General features: G+C 36.2%; 2 protein-coding genes across 2 annotated transcripts; one reads left to right on the top strand and one right to left on the bottom strand.

The window, feature by feature from the left end:
- The first annotated feature begins 3,224 nt into the window (after nucleotides 1-3,224).
- LOC107555359 (rho-related GTP-binding protein RhoE-like) lies at nucleotides 3,225-9,436 on the top strand. The gene is made up of 5 exons (XM_016238122.1): nucleotides 3,225-3,605; nucleotides 3,745-3,832; nucleotides 6,669-6,778; nucleotides 8,044-8,172; nucleotides 8,705-9,436. The coding sequence occupies exons 1-5, from the start codon at nucleotides 3,498-3,500 to the stop codon at nucleotides 8,948-8,950; spliced, it is 681 nt and encodes a 226-aa protein (XP_016093608.1). The 5' UTR covers nucleotides 3,225-3,497; the 3' UTR covers nucleotides 8,951-9,436.
- Nucleotides 9,437-11,560: 2,124 nt separating this feature from the next.
- Nucleotides 11,561-18,212, bottom strand: LOC107555356 (sterol 26-hydroxylase, mitochondrial-like). Its single transcript, XM_016238117.1, has 9 exons — nucleotides 17,672-18,212; nucleotides 16,297-16,487; nucleotides 15,437-15,636; nucleotides 14,817-15,014; nucleotides 14,236-14,399; nucleotides 13,912-14,078; nucleotides 13,139-13,220; nucleotides 12,813-13,016; nucleotides 11,561-12,361 (listed from the first exon to the last, which is right to left on the bottom strand). The coding sequence occupies exons 1-9, from the start codon at nucleotides 17,894-17,896 to the stop codon at nucleotides 12,206-12,208; spliced, it is 1,587 nt and encodes a 528-aa protein (XP_016093603.1). The 5' UTR covers nucleotides 17,897-18,212; the 3' UTR covers nucleotides 11,561-12,205.
- Between the last annotated feature and the right edge of the window lie 309 nt (nucleotides 18,213-18,521).

Below are 18,521 nucleotides of genomic sequence, written 5' to 3'. Positions count from 1 at the left end.
TTCACATTCCTCAGACTCACACAGTTTGTTATTCTATATTCCGGTGGTCCAGCGGGGGTTGCGAATAACTTCTTCGAAAAATGGTGTTATCAGATCCATATGTTTCCACACACAGTGAGCGACTGCTACCTCTCAGATTTTTCAGTTCTGTGTAAAGCACATGTGGTATTTCTGCTCAGTCAGCAGAAAGCTACACCAGCTTGGGCCAATAGGGTTTCTAGGGACAGAAAAGGAAATGACACAAACATGCAGACAGTGATGCTGACAGACATGAATACAGATACTCTTCATCACATGGGAACATGCTAGCAGTTCTGTTGCAACATACAATGATCAGAGCTGTGTTTAATAAAATAAAAACAAGTATTGTGCCAATAACAGTTTGCTCTGAAGACAAAGAATCATACATCTTTAACTACTCGGTCGGAAGGTTAGTAAAATCACAAGTTGAAGTGGAAAAATAATCATCAAGTGTTTCCATATGTGATCAGTATTCCTAAAAGCATTTCACAAGTATTTATCATGATTTGTAAATGATCCAGGAAGGAGACAGTTCTTGTTGGTTGACTGTGAGGATGTGGTATTCATTCAGTCATGGAGCAGCTTCTTGCTCTGGCTGTTCTCCAACATGAGAACATTCCTGCTCTGGGTTGTGCTCCTAAACTGCTGCTGACACAGAAAAACAGGAGGGTCCTCACTAATATTTTCAGCATATAAAAGGATAACAAAAAAACAAAACAACAAAAAAAGGCATAGTCTGATGTGTAAATTCTGTTCTTTTACTGTTTTTTTTTTCTTTGTGGTATATGAGATTAACAGGTTTTTTTCTTCAGATTATTATTGAAATATATTGTTTACAAAAAGAACAGTATAAATGAATATGTGCAAATGACTCTGTTAAATGATAAAGGGAATATGATTTCATTGTTACTGCTTATTATGAGCATGTTTTTGACCAGAGCGAAAAGACAAAACAAATGATCCATGTGATTTTTGTGTTAAGACGCAGGCGTGGGGAGCCAACAATATTGCGAAACTGTTGAAAAAAGAGGACAAACCAACCACAAGACATTCTTCTCACATTTCATCAAAAGCTTACCCTCCTTATAAGTTTGAAAAGTCCCTCCATGGCTGTTTTAATTTAAAATGTCTTGCATGTTGACCTCACGGTGAGTATCCTTTGGGACAAACGATACTTTAGGAAGTACAGATTTATCATATTAATTGGGTCAGAACATATCATAAGATCAAAGGACATTCAACCTATTTTCAACTTTATTTCATTGTTGTAAATACTATCATAGCTGGACTGAGGCTTTTGTTGATATTTGACATAAAATCTAAACAAAATACATAATTTACCATATCTGTTGTAAATAGACTGACTAAAATTCCTTCTCATTGTAATTTGTCTAGAGAATTACACCCTTACAAACTGCTCTCTGAAATACACTTCCGCGGGTTTCAGAACGTTTTCTTGTCTCCATGCATTTTCTCAGGGTCTGTTGATGAATATCTTTTATAGACTAAGGTTAATTCAGGCAAAATTGGCCAGATTTTGCTAAAAAAAAATCTAGAACAGTGTTAAAATGTGTACTCTCAAAAATCACCCCAGGAGTCATTTAAATATCAAAATTCAAAATGCCTGGGTTCAAAATGGGCCAATGAGTCTGTGCAAAACCATCATTATAAACAAAGGCCTCTTTTACCTGACATCATCCTATAATTTGGTTAGCATTTAAAATCAAGACAGTTACTGAAATTTCAGTGTTGAGTCATAATGAATTACTATTAAATTTCAACTTAGAAAGTTATTTGCAGAAATAAGGAAAAGAAGACGAAGCCTTAAAAGGGATAGTTCACCCAAAAATGAAAATTCTGTCATTAATTATTTACCCTCATGTATTTCCAAACCTGTAAGACCTTCGTTCATCTTCGGAACACAATTTAAGATATTTTTGATGAAATCTGAGAGCTTTCTGACCCTGCATAAACAGCAACAGGACTGACACATTTAAGGCCCAGAAAGGTAGTAAGGACATCGTTAAAAGAGTTCATGTGACCTCATTGGTTCAGATGTAATTTTATGAAGCTATGAGAATACTTTTTGTGCACAAAGAAAACAAAAATAATGACTTTATTCGGCGACGACTTCTCTTCTGGGACAGTCCACCGCCATTAATGAGAGTACAGCAACGCATGTGGATTGCTTTCCTCTGCTTGTAAACAAGGCACAGCGTATGTGTGTTCTATGTCAGCAGCAGCACGCACATGCGTTATGGTACTCTCGATAATGGCGGAGGATGGTGATGCGGGGGAAAAGAATTGTTGAATAAAGTCTCTTTTTTGTTTTCTTTGCACACAAAAAGTATTCTCGTAGCTTAATTAAATTGCGGTTGAACCACTGATGTCCCATGGACTATTTTAACGATGTCCTTATACATTTCTGGGCCTGGGAACATTTCAGTTGCATTGCTGTTTATGGAGGGTCAGAGAGCTCTTGGATTTCATCAAAAATATCTTAATTTGTGTTCTGAAGATGAAAGAAGGACTTACGGCTTTGGAATGACATGAGGGTGAGTAATTAATGACAGAATTTTCATTTTTGGGTGAACTATCCCTTTAACTGTGAGTGAGTGAGTGAGTGAGTGAGTGAATGCATTAATGAATGAATGAATAAACAAACAAACAAACAAATAAATAAATAACGGTTTTCACAAAAATATTTAGCAGCACAACTGTTTTCATCATTGATAATAAGAAGAAATATTTCTTCTATTAGATAATTATGAAAGATCATGTGAAACTGCTGACTGTTGAAAATGTAGCTTTGCCAACACGAGAATAAATTACATTTTGAAATATATTAAAGTGCAAACAGTTATTTTAAATTGTAATAGTAGGCTATTTCATAATATTACTGTTTTCATTTTTGATCAAATAAAAGTTGCCTTGGCGAGGCTTCTCTTATGGACCACACGGATAGAAGTGTAACTAACAGTTTTTAGTTAAAAGTTTAATATTTAGGCTACTGGCTGTTTAATCGATCGCATCCCAGTCGTATGCTATGTCTATAACTACCTCTGTGTTCTCTTATGTGATTGACAAAATCACATCTCTGTAGCAGCGTTTGTCTCTTTCTCGCGTTGGAGCGCGCTGGAATGTGAGCTGACGCGAGGGGCGGTCTCGCGCTGCGCTCATCACACAAGTATGTGGATGTTTCACACACAGAGTCCAGAGCGACGCGCGGGTGAAGCGCTTTACTTCTCAGCGCAGCGGACAGAGGATGCGCCTCGCGCCTGTACTGAGAGCCGAGGTTCAGCTTTACACATAACTCACCTTTATCACAAGCTGAAGAGCACTGAGGACAACTTAGAGCGCTTTGAACAGAGAGTACTGGACTATTTCTCTCATACTGTAACATGGACAGACTGCAGCCTCGAGGTCAACCGGTTGATGTTCAGCAACAGTGAATGAAGATGAGGTTCAATTAGTCCATGATGGATCACCATCACGATCTGAAATGTAAAATAGTTGTGGTCGGGGACACTCAGTGTGGGAAGACGTCTTTGTTAAATGTTTTTGCCAAAGACTCCTTTCCAGAGGTTTGTGTAGAGAAAAGTCACGACTATGAACTTTAATTTGATTTTTAATGTCATGGATGCAAAACTTATGTTACTTTTTAGCCCTGAGTTAATAGTTTTGTTTAGTTAAATATCAAACTTTTTGCTTTTTCTCTCACAGAACTATGTTCCTACAGTGTTTGAGAACTACACAGCCAGTTTTGAGGTGGACACATTGAGAGTTGAGCTCAGTCTTTGGGATACTTCAGGTAAGAGGAGGAAAAGCCATTTGATGTAGCTAATTTTCTTCAATTTGAGATTTTTATCCAAGCCTCCATCGTATGACTCCACACACATTCACATATGTATTTCTTAGTCGTTATAGAAACTGTAATGCATTTTTTGAGGTTTTGTGGGCTATCTATGTGATGGAGTTTTCTAAAGGCCATGAACCTCCTCCCATTTCTGGTGGACTGGGACTGGGTGAGGAGCACAGAGATTTTTGTTTGAGTTATATGATTCATCTGTAGGCGAATGAAATTCATAAGTATAAATCGTGCATATGTGGGATGATGAGGTTGAAGAAGACTGAGCAGTTAAGCGAAGGAGCAAACATTTAAATGTGAGTGTTAATAGACAATTTTCATATTTTATTAACATAGCTACAAAAATGAAGGTTTTAGTTTCGACTTGGGTTCAGGGTTTCCTTATCAAAAGCTATGTTTATAAGGACATCTTGAGTTATCTAGAGGTCAGTTAAACAGTTTAATATAAGCTCTTCATGTTGCACTATCAGCATATTCATTTCCATGGTTGAAGTTTTTGTGGGACTTCAACTGAATCAAGCTGTAAATCTGTGTTTGCTTCTGTAAGCTTTATTTTTAAGAGGGTACAGTAAACTAGCCCAATCCAGTTGATACAGACTCACCACGGATTGCCCATGATGTTCTCACAGCAGACTCACTCTTGTCTCCCACACTTCTAGAATGACTCAGATGAATGTTGTTAATGTTAGGTAATACTATTCTCAAAATAAACTACAGATATGTAGGTAGTATTTGATTGTAGCACCATTTCTTACGACACAGTAGTTTATATATTGTGAAATCTGTTTATATATGTAATCTGGATTTACAGTTATCATCTTTTGCCTCCTCATCTATGTTTTGGTGAGCAACCCATAAAGCTGCTCACCATCCTTTTATCAGAATGGCCAGACATTTTAAAATGAGACCTTTAAATATTTCAGTAATGTTGGCTAATGATCTGAGGTTTGAACTCATTTCAAGCCCTACAAACTTTCTAGAGCAGATTCAACACTCACCTCCCAGAATAGCACTGTAACCTAATTTACTGGGCTTGAATCATGAGTACACGTGCTGTCTTCCTATAGCGGGACAGTGACTTGCACGGGGACCCCCACAGAAAATCAACCAGTATCAGTCGAACACAATGTCTTTAGAAGATTTTACTCACAGTGACACTTTCAACAAATAAATAGATAAGGAAAAATATTATTTACTTTTCACTTTTAATTATTAGACTTTATTCAAATATTTTTACTGTCAAATGACAGAAGTGTTTGTAATTTATGGGGATGTTGTTATACAAACTGCATGCTATAAATGAATATAAAAGAAAAGAAAAAAAATACTCCTCACTGATGACTTTCCAGGACAGATGTGCATGGATTCTGACACACTGCACTGAGTAGCCATGTCTGCCAGAAGCTTTTATTTATTATTTTGGTTTTATTTATAATTTATTTATTTAAAAAAAAACTAAAATGATTAAAAATAGATGTTGGTATTTGAAATAAAGCTTAAATAAAATTAATATATTAGATAAAAAACCTAAACATAAAAAAAACTTGGAAATGCTGCCTTGGCAACTAACCTGAAATAAATCATTTGAAGTACTAAAATTACTAAAACTGGAATAAAAATATATTAAAGCTAAACAGAAAAATAAAAAATAACTAAAATGACAAACGCACGTAAAATCTTTTAAAACTCAAAATAAAATTAAAATTAACCTCTTAAGACCCGGCAAAACATTTTAGGGAAAAAATAGTATTTTTTGATGTCATTACATTGTTTAGAGCATTAAAATAAATTGAAACAAATTTTTTTTTTTTAAATGATATTTCATTCATAAGTTATGCTACGTCCTTGGTAGAGGACATCGGGACTCAATTTCTTTAAAAAAATAAAAATACATGAATGAACATGCATATTGTTGTGTCTCCCAAAATGCGTAATAAACATGCTTTTAGTCCCGGTGTCCTCATATGAGGACATGTATGAAATCAACCTCCTGTTTCATAACAGAAAGTCATATTTTGATTTGAAACCCCATAACATTTTCCTGAGATGTTGTTTTATGACACACAGTTTAAAAATGTGTCCGATTTAAATGACAATTACAAAATATTATCATATTTCCATAAGAGTGTCACTAAATTAATATCAGACATTTTTGAAGACCAAGGAGAGGGAGTGGTCATGGTGAAACATCCAAACATTTAGTATCTCTGAAAAGCCCTGAATGTGCTCTGTACAGGACATCCAGACTTAAAACTGTGGCATGTGAGGTCTCGGAGAAATTCACTAAAATATAATGTCCTCATATGAAGATGCAGGGTCTCAGGAGATTAAAAAAAGACAAATTAAATCTATAATATAAAGGAAAAATGTATAATAAAATTCTTTACAGGCTGTTAAAGAGTTTGATTGATTGTGAATATAAATAAGAATTAATTGCAACGGTTCAGCAAAGTGGAATAAATCTAATAGCAATATACCTAAACAATTCATCTGCATAAATATATCACACTAACACGCTGCTTAACTTATCCGTTTTTTCCTTTGTACTAATTTTTAAATCATTTTCAAAGTTTTTAAATTCCTTGTTTTATTGTTGTGATTATTTTTTTTATTATTATTTTCTTTTCTTTTATGTAAAGCACTTTGAATTACCATTGTGTATGAAATGTGCGATATAAATAAACTTGCCTTGCCTTGCCTTACTGTTATTGTACAGATTTATTTGTTTATGTTAAGTAATCATTTATTTATTAGTACAGTGTTTTGTGTCTATTTGCAGGGTCTCCATACTATGACAACGTGCGCCCCCTCTCTTACCCAGACGCTGATGCAGTTCTCATCTGTTTTGACATCGGTCGACCGGAGACTCTGGAGAATGTGCTAAAAAAGGTAAGCTGATTTTAAAGACATTTGTTCATCGACGCTGAATGTTTATAAACTGTTGTAGCTCTGAATTGTGGTTGGGATATTCTCACAAGCCCCGTCTTTGTAGCAATGAGAACAAAAGTCCAGACATCTGAGAGAAGAGTCCAGTGAAGGAGAGAGGGAATGTGTGGGAGGGCTCTGATCCTTTGACTATCACATAAGGGGGAGAAAGACAGCCAGTAAGAGCTTGTTTACGTTGGGTCTCAGAATCAGAGAGCCTTTGTGCCGCAGAATGCTATAGTGACTATAGTGATCTGTGCCAACTCTAAGCTGATGTCATCAGGAGTGATTCTAGGACTGCAGTCGCTATACTGTATGCTAGGGTTCTCCACTGAATAGAAGGAAAAAAGTGACATGTGACCCATACTCGGAATTAGTGCTCTGCATTTATCCCATCCAAAGTGCACACACACAGCGGTGAACACACACACCATGAACACACACCCGGAGCAGTGGGCAGCCATTTTTCTTTTGCTGCAGCGCCCGGGGAGCAGTTGGGGGTTTGAAGGTGGTATTGAAGGTGGGAGAGAGCGCTGTACATTCACTCCCCCCACCTACAGTCCCTGCCGGTACGAGACTCTCTAAACATTAGGCCACGACTTCCCCACAAACATGAGAATAATAAAAAAATGTAATAATAAAAAATAAATGTGTGTTGGTATCTGGTCATGTCATGGAGTCATGAAGAACAATCATGCAATCAGATTTTTATGGGTGCTGAGATAACAAACATGGTTTAGAATAACTGGATGTCATATAAACAATGTAGAAAGGAATTTGTGGGGCCTGTCATTTTCCAAATAGACAGCTCAATCCAGTATTATACGGAAGATTACTTGAAAAAATAAATAATTATATTATGGCCTTCGAAATGAATTTTAGGCTAACACTTATTTTTACTGATATTATGATATTATATTATTTATTTTAATAACATTGCAATATATATTCAAACATATTATTTTTAAAATATTTTGATTTAGATTTTTAGATTATTTATTTTAATACTTCATCTGAAACTTATTTTAAGTTAGTTGCCAAGCAACATTTCTCATTTTTATGTTTTCCATCAAATATTTATACTTTATATTTTGCTTTACTACAAAAAATTATATATTTTAAAAAAAGTTTTAGTTAACAATAACAAAAAGTTATATATTAGAATTTTTGTAAAATACATATGCTTTTATGACTGTCATCAGTCTAACACTACGTTTTAAATCCTTTAGTGGAAGGGAGAAATCGAAGAATTCTGTCCCAATACTAAAGTACTTTTGGTTGGATGCAAGTCAGACCTGCGTGCAGACCTGGCAACATTTGTGCAGCTGTCCAATGACATTCCTTCATCGTATGACCAGGTAAAGAATATTTTATACCTTTAATGAAAAAAAAAGAACAGATGCAACATATAATTTCAAAAGCTTGTACTAGAAAATAATGCAATTAGATCCTTAGCATAGTATTTGAAATATCAGAGTATTAGTAGTAGCTAAAGTATCTTTAACCAAGGACCTCTTGGCACTACTGGATTTTAACCTGTGCGATAATACCATGCATAGTTGCATATTCATATTTTTACTTTAAGATTCTTAGCTTGCAAACCATTAAAATAATCATTATTGTTGCACACAATCATATACTTGTACATTATACTTTAAATTCACTTGATACATTTCAAAAGAAACATTTGGCAAAACTTTAGCTTTGAAATTATCTTACCTTTTATTTGTTTTTTAAAATGAACATTAAATCTAACATTGATTAGCAGATCGCCTGCAGTAACACGGCAGACCCCCTAGGGGTCCTCCTGTTGATGACCTCTGCATTAGATGACTGGAAATCAAGTATTTAGTATTTAAGAATATAGTCATTTTTGACTATTTGTTTTAGGGTTCAAACATGGCCAAGCTGATCTCGGCTCCTTACATCGAGTGCTCAGCGCAGCAGTCGGAGAACAGCGTGAGGGACATTTTTCACATAGCCACACTGGCCTGCATCAATAAAAGCAACAAGAATGCGAAGCGCATCAAGTCCAGCAGAGCCACCAAGAGGACTTCACATTTATCTAACAGGCCTGAGCTGGACTCAGTGTCACGTCTACACAAGACCAAGGCAAAAACCTGCACAGTCATGTGATTTCAGAAGCCGTTTCATCTGCATGCATTCCTTCTGCTATCAGGATTCTTTCTAAAACTCCACTGTGGAATTCATGGGACATGAACTGAAGGGAAATATTTTGCACTTCACTATAATCACAATATGTACGACTGAATCAGTGACATGTATTAATGATGATGCAGTCTATTCTCCCCATTTAAAAGCACCTCAGAACATAATAAAACACATGTACTGCCAAATGAGCACTTATAACTTTGTAGAAGCTGTCCAAAGAATAATTTCCTCTGGATTTTGTTTTGTTATAATATTTTATTGCAACATACCCCAGTTTATGGATGTAACTAACTTGGATTAACGCATGGTCAGTGCTGCTAACCTTAGTCCTGTACAATCAGACCTGACTGCACCAAAAAGTGTCAAATAATGTCACAGATATACATTTACGTATTTTTTTTTCTATGAGATATAAATATGAGTCAATAAATAAAGCATACCTGTCGAAAACTGTTGTTAACTCACATCATTATATACAAATAAATCCCAAACACCATATAGAATAAAAACTTTCTAAAATCCTTCAAGTATGAGGATTTTAGAGTTTGCCTGTATTCTTTCTTTAAAATAACTTTTGGGATAGTTCACCCAAAAATTTTAATTATGTCATCATTTACTCACCCTCAAGTTATTCCAAACCTCTATGACTTACATTTTTCTCCACAAAAGATATTTTGAAGAATTTTGGTGACCAAAACAGTTGCTGGTAGCCATTGAATGACTTCCAGAGTATGGAACTATGACTATGGAAGTCAATGGGGACCTTATTAATGTTTGTTAACAAAAGCAGGAGTATAATAATGGCTATACTGATAGGCCTATATGTATCAGTGTATCACGGATTGTGATTTGTTTATTTAAAGGGGTCATATGATGCGATTTATTTTTCCTTTTCTTTAGTGTGTTATGTAGCTATTTGTGCATGTATAAGATCTGCAGAGTTACAAAGCTCAAAGTCTCCCACAAAAGGATTTATTCTGTCTAAAAGAGAAGGCTGATCCAGACCAGGCTAAAACGCCTCATTCAAACACGCCCCCACGTCTCTACGTCACGATGTGGAAATATTTGCGTAATGCCGCCCAAATGTTCACGCAAAGAAAGAAGGCGTGGTTTCAGGAACAGCAGTAGTGTTGAAGCAGCCATGTCAGGGAGATGCTGTGTGTTTCTTTGCAAAAGCAAAAGCACTTTATTTGGCCTTCCGGAAGTAGATGCAATGAGGAATCATTGGTATAATTTATTTACAACAGAACAGCACAACCCAGATGTTCGAATTTGTGCAACACATTTTATGGACGACAGTTTTGTGAACCTAGGAGAGTAGCCTACAAGGCTGGCTGTGCAAAGGCTATTTCTAAAAAAAAAAAGGGTAAATTCCGACTTTGCAGATGTAAGTATGTTTTCTTAATAGTTTAAGTATTTGCTATTTGTTGTAGGCTATATTCCAAGAATTAACACCGTGACGGCCACATGTGAACGCGATATTTTATTAACAGAGCTCATGTCACAAACATCACACACTGACACTGTGCTCGTGTGCTCCTTGTATGTATACCCAATGAGGGAGAGCCCGTTCTTAAAGAGCCCAACACATTTAAAGTGCAACACATTAGAATATACAAATCACTTTGTAGTTCTGTACAGATCATTTATCACAATGATCTACACTATTGACTGTTCAAATGCGGAGTTTTGTGCTGTGTAGAGTATCGCGTCGTGTGTGTGTGTGCGCGCGTGAGAGAGAGACAGGGTCACATCACAGTGGAGTCAGCTTTCTTAACCGTGGCTTGTGTACTGCAAACACATACCAGCTTCATCACTGTGTCTGTCACGCGACTCCCCTTTCGGGCTTGAACTGATGGTAAAACTAAGGACATTATGTACTGTCTTTACATTTATGTTGAAAGCTGAAGGATTATGGAAAGGGGCGTTACATTTCCGACGTGTGCTTGTGGTGTTCGGCCAATCACAATGCACTGGGTCAGCTGGCCAATCAGAGCAGACTGCGCTTGTCGGAAGGAGGGACTTTGTAGAAAACGAAGCGTTTGAGAGAGGCGGGGCATGTCAACATATTCTGTTACACCAAATACACAAAATAATGATATTTAAAATAGCATCATATGACCCCTTTAGGAAGCTACCTTCTAGTGCATTTAATTTGATCCAACACTACCATTTGCTGGATATAATTGGTAAATCAGGTAAATTGGGAAAATATGAAAATGCGGTATAAATAGTGTATGCTAAAAATTTATTTTTATTTCTTTTATTGAAAGATTAAGAAATCAAAAGGTGAATCATCTGCAGAATAAACTTTTAGAGAGAAGGCGAATGCAAATGGGTGATGGGCTTGCAAAATCTATTTCATGGTGAATTTATTTTAAAGGTTGGGATGGAAAAAAGGAAAACATTTTAAAAATCATGCAAATTCACTGACACATTCCATATTAACTTTCTTATAGATCGTTTTTATGACATTCATTTAATTAGCGCTTAGACCTGTGCAATGCCTAGGTAGGCTAAATGTCAAACTCTATTTTTTTGTTGACGTAAAAGTGGAACAAAAACAGAAATATGTAAAAGCTGGAATATTAATATTTACTGCAATTACAATTCTCACCCACATGGGAGCATCATTGGAGTTTGCGTTCATATTGAAACTGAACTAGTGAGAAGGATTTCATTGAAACTGGACAGGTGTTGCAACGTGGTCAGTTATTATCAATATTATTCTTACTATATTCTCACCAGCAAGGACAATGCAACCTGAAAATAGATAAGTTAAATTGTAATATTAATTTCCTCTAAAAATAAAAAACATATAATTAAAAAAATGAAGGTGCATTCACAAAAGAAACTAAGTTGACATTATTTGTAAAAGATCTAAAAAAAACATCACATCTGACACTAATATTAATTCATTACATTAATTACAAAGACATTAATTCACATGCAATTAAAACAAAACTATTTTCACAATGTAATGTCAAAAATGAGTACATTTACAGTATACTGTATAATAGGTATGTAGAACAGCAAAATAGTGTAAGTGTTATTACAAATAAAAATGCCTTTAAAAAGGCAATAGTCAAGCAATGTAATTTAGTATAAGCACTTTGTGTCCACAGGGCTACGCATTGTAGTTATATTTTTCAATTTTATAAGTCATAAAACATGTAAACATTATCTAGAAGCAAATTGCTTTGAGAAGTGCACAGTTATTTATACAGAAGCATTTGCTTTGACTGGCTCCTCTTGCTCCTTTTGCCTATCAATAAACTGCAGGTCAATGGATGTGGCAGGGACCAGCAGAGTTCGTGTGATCGGCTTCACAGTCCTTCCTGAAGGGTCTGGACGCACTTCATAATGTTTAATTAACTGAAAAAGGTAAAAAAAAAAAAAGGCATATTGACCTTAACATGCCAGTTTAATGTTTATCACAGGAAACATGCTGAATACATGAATCTTAGTTACTCATTGATAAGCAGAGCTATCTCTTTAATAGTAGAGGAGGTTGGACCAAAGGTGAAGGACTGAAGATTAGGCAAGGATCCAAAACTAACACAACAAAATGGGTCAGAAAAATCACTGGTGACATGGATGGGTTCAACATTCATGGAATGATCTAAATAGTTTTATACTATTTAAAATTTATTTAAAAAAAAATCAAAATTTCTGTTTATTTAAAAGCAGAACCTGAATCCAGATTTTCAATGTGGCCTCAGACTTCTGAGCCTCACTGTACAGTTTATAAAACCTAAAATCTGGGAGGTACAAGAACTTCTTTTCATTTCGTATTAACAGAAACATCTGTGAAATGTGTTCTTACCCGGGACAAGAGGAGGTACATCTCCAGTTCAGCCACTCTGCGGCCCAGGCAGGCGCGGATGCCAAAGCCAAACGGCACAGACCCGAAGGGATGCTGGTTTAACTGCTTCTCCCCCCGGATCCAGCGCTGAGGGAGGAAGGCAGAAGGATTGGGAAACACCTTCTCATCGTAGGACACTGCAAAGTGGCAGAGGTGGAAAAGAGTCTGGAAAACACCGAATACACAGCGCTGATCAGTTTGGACATCTATTTACTGGTACCAAATTGAATGTACATCAGATTCCAGCTGTATTTGTTTCTGGAATGGCAGTTTGTAGTTCAGCTTACATTTTTAGGAAAGAGGTGGCCACCCACCACTATTTCTCTTTCAGCAACGACACGAGCATTCCCAGGAACCACCGGATATAAACTGAGAGAACACATTTGGAGGATTAATCTATTAATGGATTAATCTATAAAGGATAAAGGATTAATCTAGCAAGCTAACACAACACTGTTTTCATTACTTTGACACGCTTTTAATGAAATAGTTAACCCAAAAATGAATATTTACAAAAAATGTACTCGCCCTCAAGACCATCCAAACTGTAGATGAGTTTGTTTCTTCATCAGAACATACAGTATTTTGAGAAATTTAGCATTGCATCACTTGCTCACCAGTGGATCCTCGGCAGTGAATGGGTGCCGTCAGAATGAGGGTCCAAACAGCTGATAAAAACATCACAATAATCCACATGACTCCCGCCCATGAATTAATGTTAATATGACATTTATGTTCTTCTTATGTTAAGACATTTTTAGTTTCAAACCACTGCTTCCAGCTCAAATATGAGTCCTTTATTCATAATACTGCTTTCTTCAATTTCTCCACTGATTGACTACAGCTGTGTTGATTACTTGTGATGCTTTTATCAGCCTCTCATTCTGACGGCACCCATTCACTGCAGAGGATCCAAAACCTGTTCCGATGAAGAAACAAACTCATCTATCCCAGCTTCGACGGCCTGAGGGTGAGTGCATTTTAAGCAATTTTTGGGTGAACTATCCCTTTAAATATGTTTATAACACAGTATAACTGAGAGATACAGAAGATACTATACCGAAGAGTCTCTCTAACGATGGCCTTTAGCAATGGCATCCTGGTAATGTCTTCACTGCAGGGCACTTTGTCACCCGGGCAGACTCTGATAATCTCTTCATACAGCTTCTGCTGGATCTTTGGCTCCCGTGCCAAGTGATAAAGCACCCAGGAAACAGTGTTTGATGTCTAAAATGAGCATGCATCAAAAATGCAGAATCTCAAATACGTTGCAAATACTAGTGATACTTATTTATTGCTTATTTATTCCTCTTAGTTTTAAATCAAATGTTGTAAATGGCAAGATAAGTAATGCATTGCCTCCATAAGGAGTGAAGATACTTACAGTGTCGACTCCTGCCAGCAGAAGCTCTGTAATGCTTCCCAAAACCTCAGTGAAGGACATCTGTTCACTGATCAGGAGGTGTGTGAGATACTCACCCTCCACTGGCTGCCCATATTTCACCCTTTCCTGAATCTCTGCCATCTTCTTCTGCACTAGTTCATCCGCTGTGCAAAAAAACACACAAAAAAAACAGCATTTTTGAAGATGACTGGCATTCTGTGACCTAATGAGTATAGTTTGAATAGAGACACTCTACACTACTGTTCAAATGTTTGGGGTTTGGAAAAGCATTTGTGCTGCTTAATATTTTTGTGGAATGTGATTTTTTCAGGTTTCTTTGATGAATAGAAAGTTCAAAAGAACAGCAACATTATAAATGTCTTTACTGTCACTTTTGATCAATATTATGTATCTTTGCTGAATAAAAATATTAATTTACTTTTTTTTTAAACTTACCAATCCCAAACTTTTGAACAGTCGTGCAAATAAACATGACAACAATAAAAACATTTTTATTCATAATAATAATTGTATTTTATTTTTTTATCTTTTAAACATGACAATAATAGTAATAGACTTACCAACTTTGAACAAATGGTCCCAAACAGCCACAAAATGCTTCCAAAAAGGCATGTAGGGCCAGAGAGATTTGGGGAACAGGATCACGATGGGAGAAAGACGGAACATTTCCCCAACAGAGAAGATAAACTTCTGTGTTTCTTCAGGAACCACTTCATTCAGACACCCCATACGAGTTTCAAACAACACTGAGCATATTCCTTATGAAGGAAAGACAACAAAAAATTATAGTGTTGTGTATGTGTGTGTGTGCGATAATAAAAACTACACCTAAAATAAAAATTACACAGGAACATAATAATGCAATACTATAAGTACACAATTTGATCTTTAAGGCTCTATTTATTAGAGCATAATTGCTTTCCACATATTTTTATGACCCTGGTCTATTTGAAAGGTAGACTAGTTGAAATAAAGTCAACTGCAGTTGACTAGAAGCTATGAACTTGCCAAGGCCAATGCTCTTTATAGGATGGCCTCTGTTATCTAATGCATGCATGTGTGGCATTGACCCTTTGTACTCACCTGATTCATTAAAACTGCTAATATGAATGCCTGGGAATGACTTTATGGCATAATTCAATATATTGAGCATGAAATTACTCAATATGTTATAGCCTACCTTCAAAGGCAAACTTGTACAGCTCTCCTGCCACATCATACACCATAAGGTCATTGCCTTTTGTTGTCCTAAGCTTTGCCACCTTCTCAATAAAGTCGCTCACCACACCATTTATGGCACTGGTGTAGGAGGACACATGTTTGGGCTTCAGCATGCGAGGATTCAGAATGCTTCTAATGCGCTGCCACTCCGCTCCCATTCTGAAATGGGACAATAAATGCTTTATAAGTACTGTCATTTCTGTCAGTAAACTACTTTCTCATACATATTTGCATAATTTGCTAACATAAAAAAGTGGACATTTTATATTCAAAATATGTTCTGAACATTGCTTATGTGGTAAAACTGATCAAATTCATGCAGTGTTCTCATGGTCAATTTATAGTTGACCTCTGAACACTGAATGAGTAAGCCCTCATTTTTTTCATTTATGTTTGGAGGTTATGGTACCTCAAATCCAGTTTTCCCACTAACACTTGTATTTATCGTCTGCCTCAGTTGTCATCCTTCACACAGATTTCAATGCAATTTCATTGTTCACTGTAAGATCTCAAAAACAATTCCCTATTTATTCCCACTAAAATGGGTTTAGCATACAAATTCCATGAATGGTTTTGGTTTACTGTTCAACAGACACAACAATGTGTGTCTTCAGTCATGTTTTCATTTTGTATTTTACTCACTTTCTAAGCAATCAATTGCAAGCTCCTCAATGCATGTTTATAACATCTGCAAATGTTTTTATGTATACTTTTGCAGCAGCTGACAGCATTATGGTTGCACAATATGAGTGCAATGAATGCATTTAAATAACAGAGGAATACTTTGCCAATAATACTGGGGTCTCCAGTGTTACTTACTCTGTCAGGGGTCCATAAGCATGATTCCGGAGTTTTCGGTAGCCTCTCCAGTGGGGCATGTCAGTACGGATGGGATGGCGACCCTCTTGCCGTAGAACCTGTTCTATGAGGTCTGCATTGGCCACATTAACAACAACCAGTGGTCCATATTTGGACCTCCAAAGGGGGCCGTAGATTTTGCTGTGCTCTATCTGCATTAATTACACATTTGAGTTTAAATAAAGATTCATGTTACATATTATCATTATTAACTTGCAAATATGATTTATTCTGAAGCAATATTCTCATCAGTTTTCTATCAGCTGTGACATAAATGTGCGTTTTTTATGTTTTATCCATAAAATTTTCCCTCTTTTTTTTTTACCTTTATAGAGGGCATTTTCCCACTAATCTCATTAATATTTTCATTTCAAATTTGATCTTATTTGATCTATAAATTCAATTATAATAATGTTATCTATACGTTATCAAATTAAATCATTTACACTGAAAAATACAACTGCATTAAATAATATTATGAGATTATTTTAAATCTTTTTTTGAATATACAAACAAGAAATGATGGTGGAAATGATACTTTTAAACTAAATTAAAACGCCAGTAGATGCCAGTAGTGAGCGTTTAATGAGTGAGTCATGACAAGCGATTCGTTCAAACGGCAGATTCATCAGATGTTTATGCATGGGCTAATGAAACTTTGATTCAACCGATTCGTTCAAAACACGGAATCATTCAGCAATGAATCGGCTGGTTGCTGTGAGATGCGCTGTGGTTCTGCCTAAAATGTAAGTGACCTAATAGTATTTGCTTATTGACCTGTTTATAGAACCATTAAACCGTCGTAATGGTTAAAACGTTGTGTGTTGTTGCCTAACTAACTGTATTTTAAATATAAAAACTTTCCATTTTGAATGTTTACCTCAGGATGCTCAGTTTCTTAGTGTTGCGCGTTTAGATTTCTCCTGGAGAGCCTCGCCTCAGCAGCGCAACCTTATTCCGTTAAAATGCATTATATAACGTTACAGTAGCTATATCCACTATTCGCCACTTACTCTAAAGGTAATAAAATCAGAATTATACTTGCGGTTTGGTATTTTTTGTTTCTGATGTTTTAATCATGTTACTTGTCTTGCGTTAATGAAGCGTTAATGTCGAGCCCTGGAGTCTATATGTGGTGGGGCTCAGCCCCGGACGGCCCCGGCCCAATTTAAACCCTATATATAGGGTTTAAATTGGGCCGGAGCCGTATATTATATATATATATATATATATATAACAAAGCTATAAAAACCCGACATAACTTTCCCGGGAGGAATGAAGACAATCATTTGGAGATTAAAAGTGTTCTTCACTGAACCTTCGTATGAATCTTTACCTGCATTTGATGTGTAGTTTGAAAATAACCTTTCCCAAAGAGCCAGTATAATGATGTCAGAAAGCTAGGACCATCCAAGTCGTCCATGGTTTTTTGTTTATCACCACCTATTACTGTAACGTTACTGGTTGTCCGAGTGCAGAATACCGATATCAGGCATTTTATTCCTCCGTAGTCCTGCTTGCATAAAAATGATCCAGTTCTCAGCATTGAATTGGAAGACATGTCTAATCTCGCAGTCCACAGCGCAGTCTGTACAATAGTCCTGTCAGAGCAGTGTGCTTCCTTGTAATGGCAGTCTGTGCCAAGAGCGACTCTTCCCCTGTAAATGAACTTGAGTCAACTCGCTTGTTATCGAGGCGGGTAACTGTTCCTGTTGAGATTCCGTGAAAGTCGCCAGTGTTACTACCACTACACACATTTACCTTCACGGCAACCATTGTTTCTGCCAAAATACGACTGTTACTACTATAAAATCATAATAATCAACCATTTAAGTATGTAATCTTGCGGCGTATTACAGTAATTTCAAGCGAATGTACACTACCGATCAAAAGTTTGGGATCAGGAAAGACGTTTGAATATTTTTGTAAAAAGTCTCCAATGCTCATCAAGGCTGCATTTATTTGATGTCTTCAGTGTCACATGATCCTTCTGAGATCGTTCTAATATGCAGATTTGGAATAGAATGTTCAAATGAATAGTATTTATTTGAAATAGGAATATATTGTGCAACAATAATATGTAAAACACTTCATTATCACTGTTGATCAATTTAATGTGTCCTTTTGGTTACAACGTTTGCGCTTTTCACAGAACAAATTTAAAGGGGTCATATGATGTTGCTAAA

The sequence above is a fragment of the Sinocyclocheilus grahami genome, unplaced genomic scaffold, assembly GCF_001515645.1.
Source record: "Sinocyclocheilus grahami isolate Dianchi unplaced genomic scaffold, SAMN03320097.WGS_v1.1 scaffold532.1, whole genome shotgun sequence".
NCBI lineage: Eukaryota > Metazoa > Chordata > Actinopteri > Cypriniformes > Cyprinidae > Sinocyclocheilus > Sinocyclocheilus grahami.
The sequence above is the reverse complement of the archived record's forward strand: the minus strand, read 5'-3'. Positions and strand labels throughout refer to the sequence as shown.